This window comes from Crinia signifera, chromosome 12 (assembly GCF_055691185.1).
Source record: "Crinia signifera chromosome 12, ASM5569118v1, whole genome shotgun sequence".
Lineage (NCBI taxonomy): Eukaryota > Metazoa > Chordata > Amphibia > Anura > Myobatrachidae > Crinia > Crinia signifera.
The window spans coordinates 28627055-28652805 of NC_139228.1; the positions used below are offsets into that span (position 1 = coordinate 28627055).

Below are 25751 nucleotides of genomic sequence, written 5' to 3' on the forward strand. Positions count from 1 at the left end.
ATTATCATGTGTTCAAGATTGGTTACTAATATTATTCAGTGTGCCGGGGGAACCAATGTCTTGTTACTTACCAAGTATTAACCCCTCCCTTGCATGCACCTGAAAAGTATTACTGAACTAATTTGAGCATCTACCACTATCTGTATGTAGGCTGTACAGAGACTTCTGAAGAAGTGTCCTCAGTGTCCTAAAAAATGCGGTTGTATCCACTGTCCACTTATCCACGGACATGTGGACAAGTAGTAGAGGGTGAACTAAGGACTATATGACTGTGACAGCCCACTGGGTAGATGCATCGCCTTCCGAAACAACAGTAGCAGCAGCATCTCCGTAACGCTAGCTCGTTCCCAGGCAGGCTACGATGTGAATCACCGATTTCACTAAGAGGCACAACACCGACAACCACTTAGAGAAACTGAAGGAAATCATTGCACAATCGCACTGTCACGACCGGCGGAATTTGAGGATCCACCTCAGGTGGTGTGTCGGATGCGGGATGAACTGAGCGTCCTTGAAACTTAGCGAGCTGTATGTAAGACCTTTGCATTAATTCCGAGATGTGAGTATTGGCGAATACTCCGTGGTGAGGGCGCGGAGTCTAACTGCCCAGCGGTCTTCTCCAGGGACCCCCGCAAGGGTATTTGGGTTTCGCTGCGTCTGGACAGCAGGTCGCGGCCCTCACCCGGAGAACTCACAGAGCTCGGAGCAGACGATCTACATGTAGACTGGTAGGGCGTGTGAGTTGCGGTCTGCGTAGGATAAACATAAATAGCTGACTTGACTTGAGTCGGGATTCTAGGAGTAATAACGGTAACTGAAGAATGGCCGACTTGGCTTGCAGGGTTCTGGGAACAATAACGGTAACTGAAGAATGGCCGACTTGGCTTGCGGAACTCGGGAACAATAACAGTAACTGAAGAATGGCCGACTTGGCTTGCGGAACTCAGGAACAATAACGGAAACTGAAGAATGTCTGACTTGGCTTGCAGAACTCGGGAACAGGACTGGACAGAACTAGGGAATGGTAGAAGCTGGAATAGGAAATAGACCAGGAGCCGGAGCGTAGTACCACACTAGGACACAGGAGGCTGCTGCAGAGCTATGCTACTGAGCTGCCGAGCACTGGTGCACACTGTCTGCTGGGATTTATAGCCCAGCCAGATCCGCCCAGCCTTCCACAATGAAGGGATAAAGTACCCCTCTTGCCTCAGGTCACATGACCCGACCAAGATGGCGGCGCCCAGTCACGGGAGCCGGCGCCGACCACGCCACAGGACCCGCCGCTGACCAGGGAGCCCCCACGCCAGGCTGTCCCCCCTGACTCTCCCAGCCCAGCGCCCCTGCACCGGAGGAACAGAAGAGCCCAGCAGGGTGAGTAGCCGCGGCCGGAACCCTTGCCGCGGCGGGATATGACAGGCACTTAGACTCTCCTGGGGATTTGTGGTATTGGACAATGCCAGTAACATTGTGCGGGCATTACATATGAGCAAATTCCAACATGTGCCATGTTTTGCCCACACAATTAATTTGGTGATGCAGCATTTCCTAAAAAGTGACAGGGGCGTGCAGGAGATTAAAATTGCAGAACTCTTTCAGCAACCTGCCCTGCCATCACCTCAAACAAGAGGTTGTGATGCGCTGGGACTCCACCCACTATATGCTGTAGAGCAGGGCTGGGCAATTGCGGCCCTCCAGATGTTGATGAACTACACATCCCAGGATGCTTTGCATTAGTTTTGCTATGTGGCCATGCTGAAACTGATGCAAGGCATGCTGGGATGTGTAGTTCATCAACATCTGGAGGGCCGCAAATGCCCATCCCTGCTGTAGAGGATGAAGGAGCAGCAAAAGGCTTTTCAAGCGTACTCAGCCACCTACAATCTAGGCAAAGAAGTGGGGTGCACCTGACCCAAGCAAAGGGGAGTCTGATTTCAGTGTTGTGCAAGGTTCTCCAGCCAGTTGAACTTGCCACACGTGAAGTCAGTTACGACACTGCCAGCTTGAGTCAGGTGATTCCCCTGATCAGGCTGTTGCAGAAGCAGCTGGTGAAAGTGAAGGAGAAGCTAAAGCGTTGCGATTCCACAAAGCATGTAGGTTTTGTGGATGAAGCCCTTCATACGCTTTGCCAGGATATGAGGGTGGTCAGTCTATTAAAGTCAGAGGAATACATTTTGGCCACTGTCCTTGTTCTTCAGTTTAAAACGTATGTTGTGTATCTGTTACCGGCGGACCTACTAATCAGGACATCTGGAGCGTACCGTGACACGGCAACAGCTCCTCCTTCATTTTTACCCGCACCTGTGGCTGCAAAGAAACCCCTCAGATTTCCTACTCAACCCACTGGCGGTGATGCAGGGCAAGCAGGAGTGAGTTTGGACATCTGGTCCGGTCTGAAGGTCCTGCAAACAATTGCTGACATGTCTACTGTCACTACATACTGTATGACTAGGTGATTCATCGCACCCTATGTCGCTCTTCACACCGTCGTAAGGGGCTGCGCCCCCTTAATTTGTGAACTTTTGTATTGTGTGAAATATGGTTAGAAGAATTGTATGAAAGATGCCCTGTATTGCAACTTGCGTTATAGGTGAAATGTGTTAAATAGAGAGCATATGATTTGGAAGGGGGTGTGTATTGTTTTGTTTAATTAAAAAGTGGTAACAGAGTAAGATGTACATTGATAGTGTGGAGGGTACAGTGACATTTGTGGGTGTGGGGGGGGGTGTGCGTGCATGTTGTTTAGGTGTGTGTGTGCAATAGTATAGTAGGGAGTTTTTGAGTCAGCGGCTCCCCACTGGCGGAGGTCCCGACACAGGAAAACAGGAGGCTGGGTAGTGATAGAGGTGTGTGGGCATAAGGGGGACTAAAGAGGAGGGTGGGGGACACTATGCAGCTTCTGCCAGTGGGTGAGGGTCCAGCGTGGCAGCACAGGAGTGCAGGATGGTGGCCCTGTGTCAGCATCTCCTCCTACTGGGTGGGAGTTAGGGTGCATGAGAGCAGGAGGCTGGGCTATGAGGCATGATAGGGGTATGTGGGCAACACAGCATCAGCGACTCCCCAGTGGTGGAAGTTACGGTTCAGGAGAGCAGGAAGCTGGGTAGTGATAGGGGTGTGTGGGTATAAGGGGGACTAAAGCTTTTGCGCTGGTGCAGAGGAGGGTGGGGAACACTGTGCAGCTCCAGCCAGTGGGTGAGCGTCCAGCATGCCAGCACAGGAGTACAGGACGGTGCCCCTGAGTCAGTGTGTTCTCCCACTGGGAGGCCGTAAGGGTGCATAAAAACAGGAGGCTGGGCGGTAAAGCATGATAGGGGAATGTGGGCAACACAGGGTGAGCGGGTCCCCGCTGGCAGAAGTTACGGGGCAGGAGAACAGGAGGCAGGGCAGTGATAGGGGTGTGTGGGTATGAGGGGGACTAAAGCTTTTGTGCTGGCGCAGAGGAGGGTGGGGGGACACTGTGCAGCTCCAGCCAGTGGGTGAGCGTCCAGCGTGCCAGCGCAGGAGTACAGGACGGTGCCCCTGAGTCAGTGTGTTCTCCCATTGTGAGGCCGTAAGGGTGCATGAAGCAGGAGGCTGGGCGGTAAAGCATGATAGGGGAATGTGGACAACACAGGGTGAGCGGGTCTCCACTTGTGGAAGTTACGGGGCATGAGAACAGGAGGCAGGGCAGTGATAGAGGTGTGTGTGCATGAGGGGTAGTAAAGGTTTTTGGCTGTTGCAGAGTAGGGATGGCCATTGGTGCAGACGCCATAGATGGTTGGCATTGATGGCGATTTTGCACCCTGCCATCGATAGTAGTAAAATGTTACTTGGATAACCATCGATTGTTGTAGCTATCGATGGTCATCCATTATATCTGACTAAATAGGCCGTGGGTCAATCAGAACTCAGTGGAGGGACTTTCGGTTGTGGGGGGGCGGAGCTATGCTCCGTGTCCCGGCTCATTAAAAAAAATTGAAACTTGATCGGTTCTCCTTTGCCATTGATGTAGGGAAACCATCTGGTTCTCCGACATCGATGGCAAAAGTATTCCACATCGGCCATAAACTATTGTTGATTTGAAATCATTGATGGTCGATGGGCATCCCTACAACTGGAGGAGGGTGGGGGACAGTATGCAGCTCCCGGCAGTGGGTGAGCATCTCCTCCCACTGGGAGGGATTGATGGTGCATGAGAGCAGGAGGCTGTATAATAGTGGTATGTGGGAAAGACATTGATAAAAGTTGTGGCGCTAGTGCAGAGGACCGTGGGGACACTTCTGGCAGTGGGGGAACCTGCAGCGCGGCAGCCAGGGCCGGATTTCCCACCTAGGGGCGGCACCTGCTTGTGGCGGTACAGGATCCCCCATTCTCATGGGGGACCGTGAAATGCGCGAGTGGGGTCGCGGGGGTCTAGGGGGGGGGGCAATTGTTGGAAGGGGGTCAGGGGGGTCCGCAATTGCGGGAGGGGGGTGCGGAGGTCCACGAATCACGGGAGGGGGGATCCGCAAATCGTGGGAGGGGGGGCGTGAATTGCAGGAAGGGGGTGCGGGAGGGGGGCTGTGGGGGTCCGTGAATCGTGGAAGGGGGGGTCGCGGGGTCCGTGAATCGCGGAAGGGGGTGCGGGGGTACCGTGAATCAAGGGAGCGGGCCGTGAATCACGGGAAGGGTGGGTCATGGGGGTCCGTGAATGGCGGGAGGGGGGGGTTGTGGGGGTCCGTGTATCACGGGAGGGTGGGGTCGCGAATCGGGGGTGCCGTGAATCGCGAGGGTGGGGGTGCCGTGAATCATGGGAGGGGGGCATGGGGGGGTGATCCCGTGAGTCGTGGGAGGGGGGTTTACGGGGGGGCCGCGAATCGCGGGAGGGAGCCGTGAATCGCAGGGGGTCACGGGGGGTCCGCGAATCGCGAGAGGGGGGGCCCGTGAATTGTGGGAGCGGGGGTGCGGGGGGGTGCTGGCAGAGGGGGGGCAGACATGCCGCTCACCTGTTGGCTGTGGAGTAATGGTGGATGGTGGACGTGTACTGTAGCCCTGGCTGGGCCGGGGGAGGTGATGTCAAGGGGGTGGTGGTGTGCATAACACTGGTCTTTTCCCTGGGGGGGGCGGGTTTGTGTAGAACGCTGGGCGGGAACATTATACACAGAGGGGATGAGTGACAGATCTGCCTAAATATTTAAGAGATAGTATCTCACTGGCATGCCGCACTGGGCTTCCTCGCTTTTGATAGTTTTTGGGGTGCCGCACCCTGCACCTAGATATAGCACTAGGGACCCCCAATATACACAGAGAAGGGTACTTATGTACTATCTGGGCTCCCGTTTTTCTTATGAGACCGGGGGGGGCTCGCTGCGCTCAGGGCCGCCGAGAGGCAGGGGGGCGGGTACATTTTACCTGGGCCCGGGCCTGTCAGGGGGGCCCGGGCCAGGGGACAGTCACACTTACATTTTTTTTTATGGCAGCGGTGTTGCAGCGCTGCAGCAGCGTGGGGGGGGGGGAAGGAAGAGGGGTTGCGGCTGGCCGGTGAGAGCGGGTCAGCAGCGGCAGCCTGTGTCACTTCATTAACTGTGTGTGGAGTGCTGCAGACAGTGACAGAGGCCCCATCCACTGCTGCGGAGCGTCTGCAGAGAAACTCCGTGTGTCTGCAGACTGCACTAGCTCCTTTCACAACATGTCAGAGGGGAAGGTCGGAAGGTCAGGTGCACGAAGCGCGCGGCATGTGACAGGGAAGGCTGGAGCCGGAGGAGCTCCTGAATCTGTCTAACTCGAGTCCTGCCCTGTAAGTGCATTTTTTTTCTGCCCTGCCTGTCTTAATACACTCTCTCTCTCTCTCTCTCTCTCTCTCTCTCTCTCTCTCTCACATAGCACTTGCAGGGTCTCCCCCGTCCTCAGGGCGATACAGCATAAATACTGTATACACTCAAAAAGACATTCACTTTCCCATATAAATACCCCCACTGTGGTCTCCGCTGGGCACCTGGGTCGATCATACTAAAAGTACTTGGCACCCTACTTCCCGTATCGCGCACAGTAGGAAGTCAGGGCACACTCGCATTCATTCCACTGCTCCCCCTCCGTGTTCCACTGGCTGGCAGTACCCGGCTCATAACAGGCGGATCCACGGCACCCAGCTGTAACAGAAGAGGCGATTTTAGACCCCAGTGAATGAGTGCCGTGGATCCGCTTTTATGATGTAGCTTGGTACTGCCGGCCTGTGGAACGCGGAAGGGGATCAGTGGAATGCACGTGAGTGTGTCCTTACTTCCTATTGGAAGTACGGTGCAAAGCACTTCCGGTAGGTCGGACCCGTGCGCCCGGCGGGGATGGAGAGATGGGACTACAGTGGGGGTATTTATAGGGGTAAGTGAATATTTTTTTGTGTTTATATTTATGCTGTATCGCCCTGAGGACAAGGGAGACCCTGAAAGGCGCTAGGCGCTAATATAGTCATTTCTGCATAATTCCTTGTCTGCCTCCTTCATTGGATTATCTGCACAGACTACTGGAGTACACCAGTATATGATATAAAACAAAGGCAAAGGCCTTTTGTATAGTAAGAAGGATCTGTATGTATATATGCTGTATATACAAATATAAAATATTTTCATCCAAAGACAGCAGCAAAGACATTTATATATATAACTGCCTGCTGTCTTCATTCTGAGTGCCGCCGGATCCCTTTAAGCTATATATATATATATATATATATATATATATATATATATATATATATAATACTTATAACCCAGCTGGGAGGCAGGAACATGCCGTGGTCACATCCCCCCCCCCCCATGGGGGCCCCTGGAAGTTCATGTACCGGGGCCCAGGATTTCTCTTGGCAGCCCTGGCTGCGCTCACCACGCTTCGGGCACGGTGGCTCGCTGCGCTCGCCACACTATATAAAATCAACTCCATGCGTAGTTGGATAGTAGGGGTATGAAAAAATGGGATGCATTTAACATGGGAGCCCAGATAATACATAAGTACCCAGAGAAGCCTTGACGTGGCTTGGGGGCATATCATACACCTGCGCAGGTATATGTAACCAATATCTCTGAATTCTATTATTATGTAGTGTTCAAGATTGGTTACTAATACCACTCAGTGTGCTGGGGGAACCAATGTCTTATCCATCAAATAGTTTGCCACTATCGATGGCTGGGTGCAGAATCACCATCGATGGCAACCATCAATGGCATCTGTACCGATGGCCATCCCTACCCTTCCCTACTGGTGCTGCCCGTGTACTGCCTCCCTCCATGTCCTGAGCATTGCAACAAGCATGTAACCCCTGGCAATGAGCATGTAGGGAAGAAAATGTATAATAAATGTTTCGGGGGTGGTGTGATCAGGGATACACTGGTGGTGTATCCCTGATCACAAGGCTCTGCAATTCGAGGATCAGGACTGAATAACCCGCTACAAGTTTGCATTGATACTGTTGCGGCCGTGTTTCTGTTTTTTTACGGTTTATCTTGTAACCCTGAGACGATCTGACTTTAAAACCTCAAAAATCTATTTATTTTAGTTTCCTTTTCAGGAAAACCCAGTATGGATTGCAGTGAAGTCCACGGAATATATTTCAATGTTTTCGTATACTGAGGGAAAAGCAGAATTTGTATAATTTCTCTGTATAGTCCAGGCATGTCCAAACTATGGCCCTCCAGCTGTTGTGAAACTACAAGTCCCATCATGCCTTGCCACAGTTTTGCTAATAGGGAATGCTAAAACTATGGCAAGGCATGCTGGGATGCGTAGTTTCACAACAGCTGGAGGGCCACAGTTTGAACATGCCTGCTCTAGACGGAGTCAGACGAGTATCACATGTGTACGGCAGGTCTCCAATTATTTACCTTTATCTGGGCATTAACAAAGAGTGACAAAGCACTCACACCCAGCAGGGGCCTATCAGGCAGCCACTGAATACATAGCCTGGGGTGATTATCGTGCATTCTCCAAATACTGCAGTGTAGTGACAACTGCTGCTGAGATCCTTATCAGGGATAGGAAATACAGCATTGAAATGAGGTTTCTATTCCTCCTAAATAAGCCTCGCCTTCTAAGCCAGCTCCTCCTGGAACTCACTCAGTCCATGCCTTGTGCTATGTGCTGTACTCTGTACTGTGCTGTGGGAGGACTACACTCTGGGTCTGGGCTGTGGGACTGCTCTCAGTGGGTCTCTGAGCTGTGTGACTGCTCTCAAAGGGTCTCTGGTCTGTGGGACTGCTCTCAGTGGGTCTCTGGGCTGTGGGGCTGCTCTCAGTGGATATCTGAGCTGTGTGGCCATACTGTGGGCTGTGTGACTGCTCTCAGTGGATCTCTGGGCTGTGTGACTGCTCTCAGTGGATCTCTGGGCTGTGTGGCCATACTGTGCGCTGTGGGACTGCAGTGTGTGCAGTGTGAGAACATGCTGCCTCCTTTCCCAGCTGAAGACCTGGACAACCTGCAGGTGGTGGGCAGTGGAGGCTTTGGGCTGGTATATAGCGGATGGAGCAAAATGCTGAAAATGGAAATTGCGCTGAAGATGATCCAAGGGACTCATGGGTATGTTAATTATTTGTATTTGCATAGGACGTAGTTTAATGGTACACGATGGGTGCATTTGGCCATTGTGGGACAGTACATTTATTTATTTATTTATTTACAGTTTCTTATATAGCCCAGCAGATTCCGTTGCGCTTTACAATAGTAGACATGCCCATTGGCATCACAACTACTGTAAATGGACAATATGTATTTGTATTGGGCTCTGATTGTTCCGACAAATCAGATTTAGTTTATTATATGCCAGCAGGTGTAGGCAGCCTGTGACATCCAGCTGCTGTGGAACTACATCTCCCAAGATGCCCTGCACAGTTTTGCTTTTACGGAATGCTAACATTGTGGCAGGGCATTTTGGGATGTGTAGTTTCACAGCAGCTGGATTGCCACAGGTTGCCTACACCTGTACTGTGCAATGATACTGTGAGCAGAAACATTCTGTACTTTTGTTTTATATTAATCCATATTACAAGCGTTTAATCTAGAGGATACATTGTTATTATACAGCAGTATTCGTTTTGCTAGTATAATACAGATGTACAGCTGGGAAAACAGGACCTTTGTGCTATAATTGTAACAGGATTTTCCTGAAACGGAAACTCCAAGAGCGGACGGGAAGTTCCCTGCTGATGACATGCACATAACACAGAAGAGAGGTGCTGCGTGCAAGAGGTCAGGAGGCGGGGGTGGAATTAGCACCGTCTGCAGAGGGACAAGCTACTTTCACTTTCATAAATTTGAATAAGGACATAAGGTGCCCATACACGTTACAAATAATTGTATACAATATTGCATCTTATCACATCTCGGTGATGAGATGAGATCTAGTACAAAAAGTATGTACAGCACATATTTTTTGTACTAGATCTCATCTCATCGCAAAACTGAGATGCGATATTGTAAACAATAATTGTAACGTGTATGGGCACCTTTAGTTGCCTACCCTCCTGCATTCCGCAGGAGACTCCCTGACATAGCAGCAATCTCCCTCATTAGTCTAGCAATCTCCCTCATGTCACCTAGCCCACATTATACGGTTACATTTTGGGGCGAAAATGAATAAGATATAGATACATTTACATTGAATCATCAACGCCATTTCCCAGCACTTTACCAAGTATAGTATCTCTTACTAACTGCTTTGGGCTCATCTACATTTGTATATAAGTCATTTAAAAAGATTCCTCTTAGATGTAGCAGTACACACCCACGCTTCTAGGTGCCACGTTCACAAACTTTTTTCACGATCTCTCCATATATGAGACTAGACACGCCCTTTAGTGGAGCATTACACACCCCCTCAATGGGGCGCTGTGCAAAATTCTGCCACCAACTAAAATCTGCCTGAAACTAGTTTTCAAAAGTAGTTTCAGGGATATTATATTTGGAAATATATATATTATAGTTGGAATCCCCCATCCCCCATCGTAGGATGCCATTGTTGGCTTTTAAAGCAGGAACTATCTATGGCTATAAAACATTCTACCACCTACGGTTCCTGCTATCGCTTTGCCGCGCATGTGCAGAGCAACGGGGCGGGCCGCCGAGTAGCTGCGGGCTGCCTGCCTGGCCGGGATGTGCGCACATGCGCAGAAAAACTATATCTAGCTATACATCCAGTTTAAGATTCTTCTGCGCACATGCGTACCTCCCGGCAGGGTGGGCCACCTGCAGCAATGCCGCTGAATGCAGCGACGCTGCGCACGCGTCCCGACTTATACCATCGTAAGCCATCCATTGATGGCATAAAACTATTCAACCCTCCACTCTCGATGCCCAAAACATCGAGCACTAGGTCCCAACCATCCAATGTCTAGGAGGATATAGTCGACATGAGTTTTTCATGTTTTTTTTTACACTATAAGTGTACCGCATGGCTCGCTGTGCTCGGTACACTATTATATTCTCACTCTATGCCCACTTGGTTTACAAAGTGGGAAACACTGCCCTTTTGTTTCCCCCCCCCAAAAAAATGTGAAACGCATGTCAACCTCATCACTGTCGGCCATTAGTGGTCGATCTAGTGACTGTCAACCTAAACATTGTGGACCCAAGGGCCCCATACCCTCTAGCATGCTGGGGGCCACACAGCACGAAAGTACTGCCCTGCAATGCAGGAATCACTGAAACCACTACAATAAGGGTAGCCCCCTGTCTGTACAGCCTGGCTGTGTTGTGTACAGATTACATTTCCTTCCAGCTTAATGAAATAACAGACAAGAAATGACTATGGCTATTTACTTAAAACATGACATACTGTATTAAGATTGACAATCCTTGTTTGCCACCCAGAACAATTGCCACAGCCCATCAGTGCATCAACCCAAAGACAGTCATGCCTTGTAGACAGACGGCTCTATGGGTACCTTTATCAAAAGAATTGGCTATCTTGCTCATCCTTGTAACATAAGTCACCTGGAATGGTATGGCCGATTTGTGAGACTATAAAAGACTGTGAGGGCACCCGAAACTAGGGATGACCATCGATGATTCTAAATCATCAATGGTTCATGGCCGATGTCGAATGCTTTTGCCATTGATGGGGGAGAACCAGATGGTTTTTTTCTTTCAAAGTGCCGGGACACGGAGTATAGCTCCGCCCCCGACACCCGCGAAGCCCCCCCCCCACCAGTGTTTTGATTGGCCCGAAGGCCAATCAATCAAACACAATGGATGACCATCGATATGTAAAAATATCGATGGTCATCCTTTGCATAGTTTAGCACTATCGATGGCCAATTGCAGTATTGCCATCGATGGCAACCATCGATGACAATGGCAACGATGGCCATCCCTACCCGAGACATGTCAACTGCACCCTAGCGGAATGACCTTGCGTTCTCCCCTGCACTCAGCAAATAGCAACAAATAAACCAAAACTAAAGGTGGAAGAACGGGCAAATTCTTATACACATAAGGTCAACACCAGTATCTGTAGCATGAGCAGGAACTTACTCTAGCCTACCCAAATATCTATATTCTGTTTTGCATGTAGCCTTTAAAAGTTTATTACCTTGGTCTCTCGGTAATATATGCAATGTTTTCTAATGCACTGGTGTGATGTAGAAAATAATATTGCATTCAGTGGTGCTGTACCAACGCAATGTACTTTATGGTTTTCAGTTCTAGCTCCAACCTGAAGAGACTGACGAAGGATCTAATGAAGGAACGGGATGTAATGCAGAAAGCCAGCAACCCCCATGTGCTCCGCCTGTTAGGCTTGTACCAGAAACCAGAAGGTGATCTGTTGGAGTATGGACTGGTCATGGAGTACATGCCTAATGGTTCTCTGCGTTCTCTGTTTGACAATATCCCTGATGTTCCCTGGGCTCTGAGGTTCCAAATTCTCCACCAGGTGGTCTTGGGAATGAACTATCTCCACAGCCTTGATCCACCTATAATCCATCGAGACCTAAAACCCGGCAATGTGCTTTTAAATAAACACTTAGATGTCCAGGTGAGTGACCACGATTCTCTAACCTCATACATGATACAGCAACATTGGTGGTTTCCAAAATTCATTTGGGAGCATTTTAGTGGTGGCAGAAGGGTGGCATTTTAGTGGTGGCTCATTGGTGACCTTCCTACCTTTTTTTTTTACGGATTGTTGTGTTGTGTCACCCCCTGTATCCCACAAAGTTCTTATACTATTTATTCTTTCTCCAGATCACAGATTTTGGGTTGTCCAAGATTGTTGGAGCCACCACCTCCACTGCAGCACCGTCTTTTGCTGGGACCTTGTCTTACATGGCGCCGGAAGCTCTAAATGACATAAACTACATTCCCAAAAAAGCCTATGATGTGTACAGGTAGGAGGATACAATCTTGCATGACACCTTGCTCTCAAGGAATGTGGAATCCTTTGTTTATATTGTACAGATGTATTGAGGACTGCAAGAAAATAGACTTATGAGGCTCATACATTAAAAGAATGGGGGCAATTTGCCTTTCTCCAAACAGCTGGATAGGGGAAATCTAATTGGGGGAAATCTTCAATTCATTGATTCCAACCAAAATAGATCAAGCACTGAATTTGAATGCTAAGCAATCATTTTCTTGCACACAGTGGTGTAGCTAGGTGCCAATTTGTAGTAGGTGAGGCTCCTGCGCAGTGAAAAGTGGGCACGGACCAACATTATACCACACACCGTAATGCCCATTGCACATTTTATTGAACTTTGTGTCCAATTACACATAAACCCACACATGATGCCCATGACATACTATATAACCCTCCGCAATGCCCATGACATACTATATAACACTCCGCAATGCCCATGACATACTATATAACACTCCGCAATGCCCATGACTTGATATATAACACTCCGCAATGCCCATGACATACAACACACTATAATGCCCATTACACATTTGACACATAAGTGCCACTTACCTACATGCTCAATGCCAAGGGGCTTCATGCTCGATTCCAAGGAGGACTGAATTTGCTCATTGCCAAGGAGGACAGAACTGTGCAGCGGCCCGATCCCGGCTCCCCGTCGCTATTTTCAATTCAATTCAATGCACCGCCAGTAGTGTGCAGGAGGGAGGGAGGGTGGGAGTGGTAGTGTGCAGCAGGGAGAGAGGGTGGGAGCGGTAGTGTGCAGCAGGGTGGGTGGGGGCAGTAGGGTGCAGCATTGTGGGAGGGGGCAGTAGGGTGCAGCATTGTGGGAGGGTGGGTGCAGTAGGGTGCAGCAGGGTGGGTTGCAGTAGGGTGCGATGGTGGGTGTGGGAGGGTGGGTGGAGTGGTGTGCAGCAGGGACACCTCCCCCTGCCAGTGTGCGTCTGAGTCCCCCCCCCCCCCCCCTCCCCTGCCTGGGCTGTTCCCTGCCCGCTGTGTACGGACTCCAGGAGAGAGACGTGCTGCTATGTAAAATTCATATCTCCCACTGGACCGCTAGCCAATAGGCGCTCGTGGTCCAGCAGCCACCAGTTGATTGGCTTCTGGACCGCAAGCGTGCATTGGCTAGCGGTCCAGCGTGAGATGTGAATGTTACATAGCAGCACGTCTCTCTCCTGGAGTCCGTACACAGCGAGAGGGCTGGCGGTGCCAGCACAGCTCCGGCGCCATGCTATTTTGCGCCGCCTGGAGCGTGTGCTCCGCCCTCTCTACGCCTCTGCTTGCACATATATAGTGCCAGTTACATATCGTGTATCTAGTAGTGCCAGTTACATATCGTGTCCCCAGTACTGCTTTTAGCAAAAAGTACAGTCCAGAAACTTTTTGGGGAATAATATGGATAACAGATACATGTTGTGTATCCGTTATCCAAATTATTCTGACGATTGTAGTTGCCAAAATGTACTCTTTTTCTTTCTTTTTTTTTTTTTTTGCTAAAAACCTACTGGGTATATCTGTAACTGGCACCAGTGGCATAACTAGATATTCCTAGGCCCCATAGCAAAAGTTTGTAAGGGCCCCCTATTTAGCAACTGATGGTGAGAAATGTATGTAAAACATATTACTTAGACAGTAAAGATGGGCCCCCTTCAGCTCTGGGCCCTATAGCAGCTGCACCCCTTGCACCTATGGTAGTTACGCCCTTGACTGGCACTACTGGGGATATGATATGTAACTGCCACTAAATATGTGCAAGAATGATTGCTTGGCATTTAAATTCAGTGTCTGAGATTGTACACAAACTTTGTTTCATGCACAAATAAAATATATTTGTATGTGTTTCGTGTGTTTGATGTGCTTATACAGCATAAATACCTTATTCAAATATAACACTCCCAGGGACACTGCTGGCCCTGGGCGGGATGCGGGAACGTCCCCATAAAACTGCCGTTCCCATGAAGCTAGGACAGTAGGGAGGTATGCTCTACGTTTATGTCCCTTTTAAATACAAAGGGGTCATAAAGGGTTAATCTGAAGATTACTAAATTGTCTTACAAACTAATTCTATGCCCTGTGCCCTGTCAATGACAGATTAGGACCGCAGAGGCACGGGGTGCCTGCTAAACCGCTATTCACTTCCTCTTTGTGTTATGCCTTGAACTTTGTTATTACAACACTACCTCTTTTTTAAAATAGGTGCGCAAATTTCTGAGAACTTACACAGTTTTACTGTAAGAAATGTGCTATAGGTCATTTAATGTCCATTACTCTACAGTACTTTATATTAGAATGTTATTCCTTAATATAGAGATGGTGCAGTGCCAGTCCCCATGCAGTACATTGTGATTGCTGTTTCTCGCATTGATCTTGAGAATGGTACATAATTGCTTGTGAGGTCTTTTTCTATGGCTGATCACTCCCACCCCCCCTACTCAGTCAGCTGTCAATCAGAGACTGACATTAACCACCCAATAACCCTATTCTGCATGCATTCTTTGGGTGCTGTCTTGCGCCATCCATCCTACCTACCATTTTTTATTTTTTGACGACCTGTGTACCCTGCTGACCACATATACTACATAACGATCTATTTGTGCAGCCTGTACACACTGCACGCTCTAATAAATGACCACATGATACAGTATATTGTCACCTCATTGTGTTCAAATGCATGGGGTCGCCTGCCACATCTGCAGATTGTCCTGCGTTTGAGACTGTTGTAAAGATGTGACAGCCTGCAATAGTGCGTAAAACATCTATGGGAAATCAGTTTTAAAAACCGTGTAATTGTACCTCGCTTAAGTCACGCCATGTGTCACTAATACTGTGTATGAGGACACAACTGTAAGTGTTATGCACTATGGGTGATATTGGAATGCTCCGTATGTATCTGATTATCTCTTATGTGTTGTAGCTTTGGAATCTTAACATGGACCGTTTTCTCAGGCGCTGAGCCTTACCCTGGTAAGTCCTATAACATTGTTCTTCTCTCTAAGGCATGGGTCTTCAAACTGTGGCCCTCCAGATGTTTGTGAAACTACGAATCCCATCATGCCTTGCCACAGTTTTAACACTCCCTTATAGCAAGGCATGTTGGGATTTGTAGTTTCACAACATCTGGAGGGCCACAATTTGAAGACCCATGCAGGTATTACCCTAATATTACCAGTAATGTATGTAGCGCAGTATTTAGGCGCCCATAACTTATTGTGACTGATCTCTACCTTAACTTAAGCTAGTTTAACCTAAAATAAATCACACGACACAAAATAAACCACACAAACAATAAATAAATACACGGACAACCAAGTGCTAGATTTTAAAAAGGTCATCAAGCATTGATTGGTGACCGTATTTAAGCTAACTTTAAACAAAATTTGAGTTGTAATTTTAACTAGGTTTTAAATCATCTTTAAACTAAATTTGGAGGATGGCAGAGAGAAATTAGCTGCCAATGCCAGCCCAGTCAACTTGATCTTATCCAAAAACCAAGGAGCGTCTCAACACCACCTCCGACCTGCATTGTGCGGGACCCACCACCATTTTACCTGGCAGAGCAGTGGGACAGGTAAAATGGAAACGCCCTTTGTCCAACCGCATGGAAATGACACGCTCGCCACCCTACCAAAAGGGGATGCCCCACAATGACCTCTTATGCCATGCTTTGACCGCTGGCTGGTAGCGACTTCCCGCCAATCTGGCTATCAATCGCACCAAAAACTGTAATGGATGGCAAAATCTTAGAAAAAAATCCAGGGCGGGAGGGAGGCTTCCAAAAGGCTAAGAGGAAACCACATCACCAGGAATATATACCCCTCTAAGGTAACCTCCCCTTATCCTCCCCATAGGCTGCTTCCTTATCACCAGACTACCACAGCACAGCCCGCCTAAAACTGAAATTAGCCTTACATTTGTCTCAAAAGATAGAGCTCTTATGTGGCATTGTGCTTATGTAGCCCTCAGCCAGTTTACTCAGCACTTCACAGACATTCACACCAGCTCCAGCTTTGGAGAATCCTGTCAGCCATATTTCCTATCACGTGTGCACATATACACACTAGGGTTCATTTTTGTCAGAAGCCAGATACAACATTTAATGTTTCTGGGATTTGGGAGCACACCCACAGAGTCCTGTGGAATATACAAACTCCACACAGATGACATGGTGAGGAATTTGAACACAAGATGTTGGGGCTGTTGGGTAGTAATGCTAACCACTACGCCAGCCATGCAGAAGTGTAAGGAATGTTTATGGAGTTCTCACCTCTCCTGGCATATAAATACTGGGGCTATAAGATAGTTACATAGTAGGTGAGGATGAATAAAGACTTGCGTCCATCTAGTTCAACCTAATTGGCGTATATAGTGTCCTTTATATAATACATCAGAGCGTTTTCTCCTCACAGGTATACACGCGGCCGTAATCCAGCGATGTGTGTCTGAGGGTCAGAGACCCAGAGCCAGTGTTCTAGATCAATATATCAAGGTCCCAATGGTGCCGGAAGCAAAGGAGTTAATGATCAGATGCTGGGATGCCAACGCTGATGCCAGGCCCAGCTTCCATGGTGGGTACATGAGAATATGGAGCTACAGTATATAAGGGAGAGCACCGTAATGACTAAGCTTCAGAATCCATCTGCCCTCTATTATCTATCACAAAGGAGATTGTAGATCATGGTGGTTCAACTGTGGCTCTTCAGCTGTTGTAGAACTAGAAGTCCCTGCATGCTATACTAGCTGATCAATGTGAGGGTATGCTGGGACTTGTAGTTTCAAAACAACTGGAGAGCCACAGGTTGGCCTGGTCTGCTGTAGATTGAAATCTTAACAGCAGTTCTTTCCTGAGATGTGGTATCAGTAAGTGTTATGCAGGGACTAGACTCGCATGGGTCCTCTCCAGATGTTGTGAAACTACAAATCCCAGCATGCCTTGCCACAGTTTTAACACTCCCTTATAGCAAAACTGTGGCAAGGCATGCTGGGATTTGTAGTCTCACAACATCTGGAGGGCCGCAGTTTGAGGCACTTGTACCTTGGCAAAACCATGCTGTGCTGCAGGTGGGGCAGATGTAACGGTACAGAGAATGATATGTGAGGGGCATGTCCAAACTCAGATCGAAGGGCCTGATTCAGACCAGCTGGACTGCAAATCTCCGTAGGTCAGCGATCAGGAAAACTCCGCCCCACCACAGTTTATCCCCCACCCCTGTGTATGGCTGTGAATGCATATCAACGGTATAATCAACGGTTTCTCTTTACAGACTGCAGTGAATCTACAAAAGTGATGTTTGACGCGTATCAGGATCTGATTGTTGGCGCTGTACGAAGTGTCCAAGATCTGCTCAAAAAAATGTCTGCTCCAGATCTGGTATTTTATTTTGCTTCTATGGGGTCTGGTTAGGGTAATGGCTTCCTCCATTGCAGTTGCATAACAATAGCCCCACAGACCCCATGGTCACGGGGAGGAGCTGAGTGGGCGCCGGGGGTCTGCGGGGATATTAATGCGCTGCCCCTTACCCCTCTGCTTGCCGCCACTGGGAACTGCAGATCTACTTGTCTGCCATCCCGGCGCTCCTCCTGGCTCCTGCTAATTAAATATAGCCCACACACAATGTCCGCCCCCTTAGAGCAGACAATTTTTGAGGATGCTAGAGAAGGCGGCGGCCTCCTAGCATCCTCAAAGGTCTGCTGTTAGGGGCAGCCATTTTGTGATGGTCTTTTTCATTAGGAGGAGTGCCGGGACTGCAGACAAGAAGATCTGTGGGTCCCAGCCACAGATCCAGCGACGGCGGGGTAAGGCAGGGTTGGGGTGAGGAGGATTTATTTACTGGGGGGGCGTTGCCAAAATTTCTGGCAGGGGAAGCACATATTATAGTTATGCCACTGCTCCATTGTGTACATTTCTGTTTAGTTTTTTTAAAGCATAGGTGTAGCACTGAATACAGTGAGGTTGATTGTGGGAAATTACATTTTCAGAGGGGTGTCTAGTTATATCCTTAAATTAATAACTTGTTGATTCCCTCATCATTCATTCTGTGTTTTACAGTTATCAGATACAAGTGAGTACCGTAGCAGTTGTTTAGAGAACTTCTTTAATGGTAAGTGAAGCAACCAAAATAAAATTACCCCAAAATTAGTGAAACCGTAAATCTACTGTAAATGACCTTTTTTTTTGTGCCTTAAGAAAAGTCGAAATCTAAACCCATTTTCCTCATTTGGCCGTTCAGTTTTCTCTTCATTTTATTTGGTTAAGGAAAACTTTTGTGGTTACAGTATAAATGTAAAGAATTGTAAAATAAACATTTCAGTCCTTTAGTGTGTTTTGTGCACTTACTGTATATTGTTACCTTAACTTAATATTGATTAAATGACACTTATTGTGAAATAACAGTTAAGCACTTATTTTTATGAAGCTGGGCAGTGATAGAACAGACTCTACCTGTAGTATGCCCACATCTTGTATGCAGGACAGTAGTCCTACTGCCCTTTCACTAGGAATTGGTGACATCACGGAATCTGAATCTCGCAGTGATGTCGCTAATCTTATGTATATTGATTCGGCACTTGAAATTGCTGTTTTAATGGTGTGAAGGGGGCAAGTTAATTTATCTGTCCCTAAGGTTTGATACACCCCTGCCCTTTAATATTAAACATATAAAAACCCTGGCATTGCATTGAACATTACTGCAGTTTTTCAATATCCAATGTCATAATCTTCCTAAAATTCTCACTTAATAGCTGTATCCCTAGGTTTTGTATATACAGTTTAGTACAGCAATATGCATCATAGCACACGGATTGCGGCATGATGGGGATTACAATGCTTATTAAATACTAGGAAAGGATTTCCCTTCCCAATACGACAGTACAGGAACTGGTGCATTCGGAAGATAAACTTTTTTTACATTACCATTTGGAAAGGTCTGTGCTGAACTGATCTCCAGTAATTAAGGTGTCATGTTTTTACCCTTAGAAATTGCTGGAGGAGCGACTGAAGAATCTTTACAGCCATTTACAGTAAACAGTGGAGACCAGCTAGAACCTCTGAAGTCAGTGCAGACAGACAGCGATGTGGTGAGTTCCACCTACAACAGCACCAGCACCCTACAACCTTCATAAGTAGGCCCAAGCACTCAGTGTCTCCTTGACCTCTCGTTGTGGCCTCATGATGTCACATTATCTAACTTTCCACCGCCCTCGAATGCAGGCTTGGGAATGGCAATAGTGAGCGTGTAACAGAGACTATTGGCGCATAGCTGTGCAGGAGACCCACCCCCTTCTCTAGGGGTCGGTAACTTGGTTCATCTGGATCATGGATAAATATGGGTGCTTGGTTTGTTTCTATGGAAACTGCACCAAGATTAGCCTTCCTGTCAATCAAAAGTGGGTGGTTTCCTTCTTTTATTAAAGGTCCCTGATGATTTCTCTAAAAATTGGCTAAGCCCCTTTGATAGTTGGCTACATGCCCTCTAATGTTTTGCCCGAACTCAAAAGCTTGGCCTGTACCAATGGATTCCTTGGTGGGTCCTTCATACACTGGAGTCTAACTAGTTGGCACAGAGGACTGGAGGTGCAGGACAGTGTAATAGGGTGTGGGGGTGACAATGTCCAGATAAGAGATGAGACGTATAAGGGTGAGGTGGGTGTGGATCATATGGTCAATCATAAGTTGGTTGACAGTCATTAGGTCGACATGCTGAAAGGTCGACATGGGTCTAGGTCAGGGGTAGCCAACTCCAGTCGTCGACAGCTACCAACAGTTCATGTTTTCCAGATCTCCTCACAGAATCACAAGTGAAGTAATTAGTTCCACCTGTGGATCTTTTAAAATGTGTCTGAGTAATGAGTGCACCTGTGCAGCAGCTAGGTGGTCTGGAAATTGTGAACTGTTGGTAGCTCTCGAGGACTGGAGTTGGCTACCACTGCTCTAGATGCTGCGGGGAGCCAGTGCGTTGATTTGCATGGCATGTGTGCAGTTCATCTGCAAGAGGAAGATTGACCTTCCCACAGCACTTAACCCGAGGCATTCTGGTATTCACCCCCATTACTTGTATAGTATACAGTGACTGTGTTCTGGGCTTAGTTCACTGCTTGTTGTAACCAAATCTTTCATAAAACAGTTGCCTTAAGAAAGGTGGGTTGTGTTGATACATCAGCCACTTTTACACTATTGTCTTGTCACTTTTTTTTAAGGTTCAAGATACATCTTCAGAAGCCACTATAAAGGAAGATATTTCAGGAACAGGTTGGTAATTATTTATTTATTTATTTATTTATTATCAGTTTCTTATATAGCGCACACATATTCCGCAGCGCTTTACAGAGAATATTTGAGCATTCACATCAGTCCCTGCCCCAGTGGAGCTTACAAACTATATTCCCTACCACATATACACGCACACAGACATTCTAGGGTTAATTTGTTGGGAGCCAATTAGCCTACCAGTATATTTTTGGATTGTGGGAGGAAACCGGAGCACCCGGAGGGAACCCACGCAAATACTGGGAGAATATATCAACTCCGCACAGATAGAGCCATGGTGGGAATGGAACCCATGACTTCAATGCTGTGAGGCAGTAATGCTAACCATTACACCATCCGTAATTATGTATGTTCATGTTCTTAACCAATCAGACATTTTCCCGTGACCTCCAAAACACAAACCCCTTCCACTAGACGGTATATATCGTTAATGATATGCACAATAATGATATCATTAACGTATCCCCTTTCCGCATCATCTGTTCATGCCACTCAATGTTGACTATATTGTCAATGACCAGCAGGGGGGCTGGATGACATCACAGAAGGATATTGTTGACTATGTCATACATTGTGTATATACACTATCGTTCGCCCAGGATTCACTGGAAAACACTAACAATATCACTTATGGAGCACATTATATAGTGTGTAGCCAGCTTTAGAACGACCAAGTGTACTAATTGGATACTTCCACCACCACCACCTACAGGCATTACTGGCAACCAGCATAGGGTGTGAACATTGGTACTTCTGAATCACTTTTTCTGCCTTTGGGGCCCATATGTAAAAATTTCTGTTACAAATTGTCCTGCTGTAGCCACCCCATGCTCTGGCTGCTGCCGCTGAATAGGACTGACAGTCTCCGGCTACTGTTGATTAAGAGGAATCTCGTGAGAACTACTGATCTCTCGCGAGAATTCCCCTGTACTTGACGCCCGGCAAAGCCGCCATGCGGGTGGGTGGGCCACTCAGACCGGCTACGAGGGCCACATACGGCCCCCGGGCCTTAGGTTCCCCACCCCTGCCCTAAAACATCAATTATGATTGATTTAACAAATCAAGTGTTCTGCCTCACAATGATATACTCACCTACATTGAAAAATTCCTCTCCTGCTAAGCCCAGGGACGAGAAGCAGCTGAGCACTTCATGAGGTGGGCTGGGTTATGACATAATTAAGCCCCACCCCATCACAGAAAAAAGGACATGGTTCACCATCCTTGGTGAAAGGATGAGGCTAAATTATGCACATTCATGTTTAGCCCCTCCCCCTCTAATCGGACCTTAATTCCAGCAATTGTCTCCCCATTCTGCCAACTTCACTAGGAAGTGGGTGGAGCATGCAGTCTTTCTGGGTTGTGAGGGACTACACAGATCCTGCTACTTCTGGGACAGTAGAGAAGTATGCAGTGTTCCCCATTCATGTTGTATCCAGTCATTATGTTGACATGTTATGAATATTGACATGGATAATGTAGGGGGGGGGTGTAGGATTAGAAACTAGCTGTGGTGTCATAGGGTCAGGCTGAGGAGAGGGGCGGTTAGGAGTGCCGTGGTGAAGGTATACTTACCTGACCCCTGCTGGGATTCCCTCCTTGGGATGCCGGTGTCAATATTCTGACTGCTGGTCATATGTATTCATTCCTTATTGAGGACAGTTTAATATTGTAATTGCAGGACTGTCAATGAATTTACCATGTACTAATCTCATGCTTTCTTTGCAGATGAAGTAATGAACAAGATTGTGACGGTCATCAAGAATTCTGGAGACTACAGAAAGGTCATGGAGAAGTTTAACACTGAGGGTATCCTCTCCGATACGGACCAGAAGCAGCTGGAATCCAGCACGTCTATCAAAGACCTTGGACGTCGAGTGGACAAAGTTGTACTTACCAAGTTTATACAGAAGCCCAAAAAGAGTATACCTACTTTGAAATCACTCTTCTAATGAATAGAAATTTAATAATGTTGACTTGAGCAATGTTGATGGTTTTTTTTCCTGATCCGCCTCCTTTACAACAAGGAAGAAGGGAAATTATACCACTGCATCTACAGTATTGTAAGGACTTCTACAGCCCACTCCTACAGCTCAGGAGGTGCGGAAGCCAAGCCACTTACTGTTGGTGTAATAAGACTGTGACAAGACTTTCTACTTAACTGCAGTGTTACCAGCTGCGCCATCAGATGTGGTCCTGGGCTGGAACTGAAGGAAGCTTGGTTTAATGTAACTTTGCTAAGCCTTGCGCTTGCGGTATTTATGGCTTATAGTAAGTCCAGGCATTCCCGTGCAGTGCCAATACAGCTACTGGCTGCATGTATCTGTTTATATTGTGAGCTCAATGAAAGGGCAGATTTCCACGCGTCAGTGTACAGCACGGTGCACATCATGTTCCCGCACCTATAGTGTTCAAAGATTATCCTAATGTTCGGTTTATATGCAGTATGAAGGTAAAATAAACAGTTCAGTGTTACCTTGACATTCCATTTGAGAAGTAATTCTTAGTAAATTTAGTCCTTAAAATCCATATTCCAAGCCACATGTGTTAAGATTCTATAAAAGATTGGATGTTGTACACAACAACCAATCAGATTCTATTATCTTCTAGAACAGGGGTGGGCAATTATTTCAGCTGGGGCGCCACATAATACTTCCAGCAAATATTCAAGGAGCTGCACTCCAGAAATATGGGGTGTGGTCACTCAAAAGGGGGTGTGTCTCTGAATGTATTGTAGCACACCATATACCCCTTTTACACATCATGCAACACAATAGTAGGCCCCTTATACTTGCACCTTACATGAGTAATTCCACACACCAGCTCCTCCTTAGTAATTCCACACACCTGCCCCCATTAGTAATGCCACACGCCTGCCCCCATTAGTAATGCCACACACCAGCTCCTCCTTAGTATTTCCACACATCAGCTCCTCCTTAGTAATTCCACACACCAGCTCCTCCTTAGTAATGCCACACACCTGCCCCTCTTTAGATATTCCAAACACCTGGGCGCCAGCCTTGAAAAATGGCGCTGATTGCATCCCCATGCAGTCACGGCGGTTCACCCGTCCTCGGCTCCGCGCTGCTGTATGTGTGTCCGATGGCAGCTGGTGTGTGCTCGCTGCGTAGTCCTGCGGCCTCTCGCGCATGCGTCGGGCAATGCCTGGTGCCTGCTACGCACAGGCTGAGCACCGGCTACACAGGCCTACGATACGCGCACACACAGCCGCCATCGGACACACATACAGCAGCACCAGGCGGCGGGCCAGTCAGAAGCTGTTTGCCGGTCGCCTGTTGCCCACCCCTGTTCTAGAAGGTGCTAAATAAGTAGAATCTGTCTGGTTGCAACATCCCATCTAAGTAAATGTACCCTTAAGTTGTTGAGTCAATAGGCTGACCTATATTGGTTGATGTGTAGGATATTGTCGACAAGAATTTTATATATCTTTATATCAATCTTCTCTCTTTTTTTTTTTTTATAGCAGGAATATAATCTATTTGTAAGAGTGGCTGTTGTTTTAGGCTGAAACTCTGAAGTTATTCTTGAAATTAAAACCTAATTTCTAGTTCTGACTCTGTTCTTTGACCTACCGCCTTGATAGGCACATGCTACTGACTTTTAAAGCTTAAATACTTTGAACGGAACTGAAAGGCTGCTGCGGGAGGAGTTAAGGTGCCCATAGACTGTCCGTTCCCGGACCGTCCCTTCTGTACTATGAGATGCGCATCTCATAGTACGGTACAAAAAGTATGTGCTGCACATACTTTTTGTACTAGCACTATGCATGCACAAGGCATGCGATGCGATGTGTACTATATAAGTACACAACAGATCCGTTAAACGGACCATGTATGGGCAGCTTTACTTCTCAGATTCTATTGGTGGTTGGAGTCAGATCGACTCTTAAGCTGGCCATACATCTACAGATCAATTGTCAGATCTGGCTGGTTGGAACAAAAACCTGGTAATATCTGAATGACAGTTTTTGGCTGTTTTCCAGCATTTCAAAGCAAATAGTAAACTGTCATTTGCTCTCATCCATTACCAGGTTTTTGTTCCAACCAGCCAGATCTGACAATCGATCTGTAGATGTATGGCCAGCTTTAGAATTTATAAAAGCACCAACGTAATGGCGGCATGACTTGGGAGGAGATCTGAGTGGGGGCACCTGTGTGATGGCATGCTTTACATAAAGGAGGTTGTGACTAATGAACCTGGGTATGAAATGTGTGATTTTAAAATAAATTATATAACAAAGGAATCTAGGTACTTGTTTCCTATCTGGGCGCCCGCTACGTTAATTGCGCACCATGCTATTCTCCGTATAAAAATCGGATCGCATCGCATCGGATACCACAAATGCACATACACGATATTGAACGATGCGATGCGATTCGATCCGATTTTGTTCCCGCTTTTATGGTTGGCCCATAGGATGGCCAATTTTTAGTGGACTGATAATGGCAATTTACCGCCCCATTACCAACGACACCACCACTATCCACGTGATCCCGAAGCGTGGCGAGCGGCGGCGGTACGCGTCCTCCGACTTTTTCATAGAATAGAAAGTGTGGCGAGCGCAGCGAGCCACCGAGCCCGAAGCGTGGCAAGCGGACGCGGATACCTGTGAAGCCCGCGAGGGGACACGGATACCTGTGAAGGTATCCGTGTCCCCTCACAGGCTTCACAGGTATCCGCGTCCGCTCGCTGCGCTCGCCACACTTTCTATTCTCAACTCCACGCCGACGTGGATAGTGGGGGTATGAAAAAGTCGGAGGACGCGTACCGCTGCGCTCGCCACGCTTCGGGATCACGTGGATAGTGGTGGTGACCAGGGCCTGAAATGGTTATTTAAAAAAATAATAATTTAATTCAAATAAAATATTTGAATGAAATAAATGTGATCCGATACAAAATGTAGTCGTATCGGATGCCATCGTACAGCATTGTGCACCGCATGCGATGCGATCCGATTTAAAATGAAATCGGATCGGATAGCATCGTATGCCATCGTACATCATCGAGTACCGAATCCGATGCGATGCGATCCGATTTCATTACGGTGCCGTACGTAGAAAACCTGGGCGCCCAGATAGGAAACAAGTACCGGAATCTATTTACTAAGCCTGA

The 25751-nt window shown here is 47.5% G+C and overlaps 1 protein-coding gene across 2 annotated transcripts; it reads left to right on the forward strand.

The window, feature by feature from the left end:
- Positions 1-7886: 7886 nt before the first annotated feature.
- Positions 7887-24186, forward strand: LOC146049402 (receptor-interacting serine/threonine-protein kinase 3-like). 2 transcript variants are annotated; one of them, XM_083165931.1, is made up of 10 exons: positions 7887-8517; positions 11638-11971; positions 12181-12323; positions 15273-15322; positions 16765-16803; positions 17620-17726; positions 18405-18456; positions 19332-19432; positions 20552-20603; positions 22347-24186. In XM_083165931.1, the coding sequence occupies exons 1-10, from the start codon at positions 7997-7999 to the stop codon at positions 22568-22570; spliced, it is 1623 nt and encodes a 540-aa protein (XP_083022057.1). In that variant the 5' UTR covers positions 7887-7996; the 3' UTR covers positions 22571-24186. The 2 variants fall into 2 exon arrangements, with proteins under 2 accessions (XP_083022057.1, XP_083022056.1); XM_083165930.1 differs by having other exon boundaries at positions 7892-8517; positions 16765-16923.
- Positions 24187-25751: the final 1565 nt, after the last annotated feature.

Bases quoted from the DNA above. Each gene is read 5' to 3' on its own strand.
- LOC146049402 (XM_083165930.1), top strand. From the start codon at position 7,997: ATGAGGTTTCTATTCCTCCTAAATAAGCCTCGCCTTCTAAGCCAGCTC. The intron at 8,518-11,637 runs GTATGTTAATTA...TATGGTTTTCAG, and splicing joins ATGATCCAAGGGACTCATGG to TTCTAGCTCCAACCTGAAGA. The intron at 15,323-16,764 runs GTAAGTCCTATA...TTCTCCTCACAG, and splicing joins AGGCGCTGAGCCTTACCCTG to GTATACACGCGGCCGTAATC.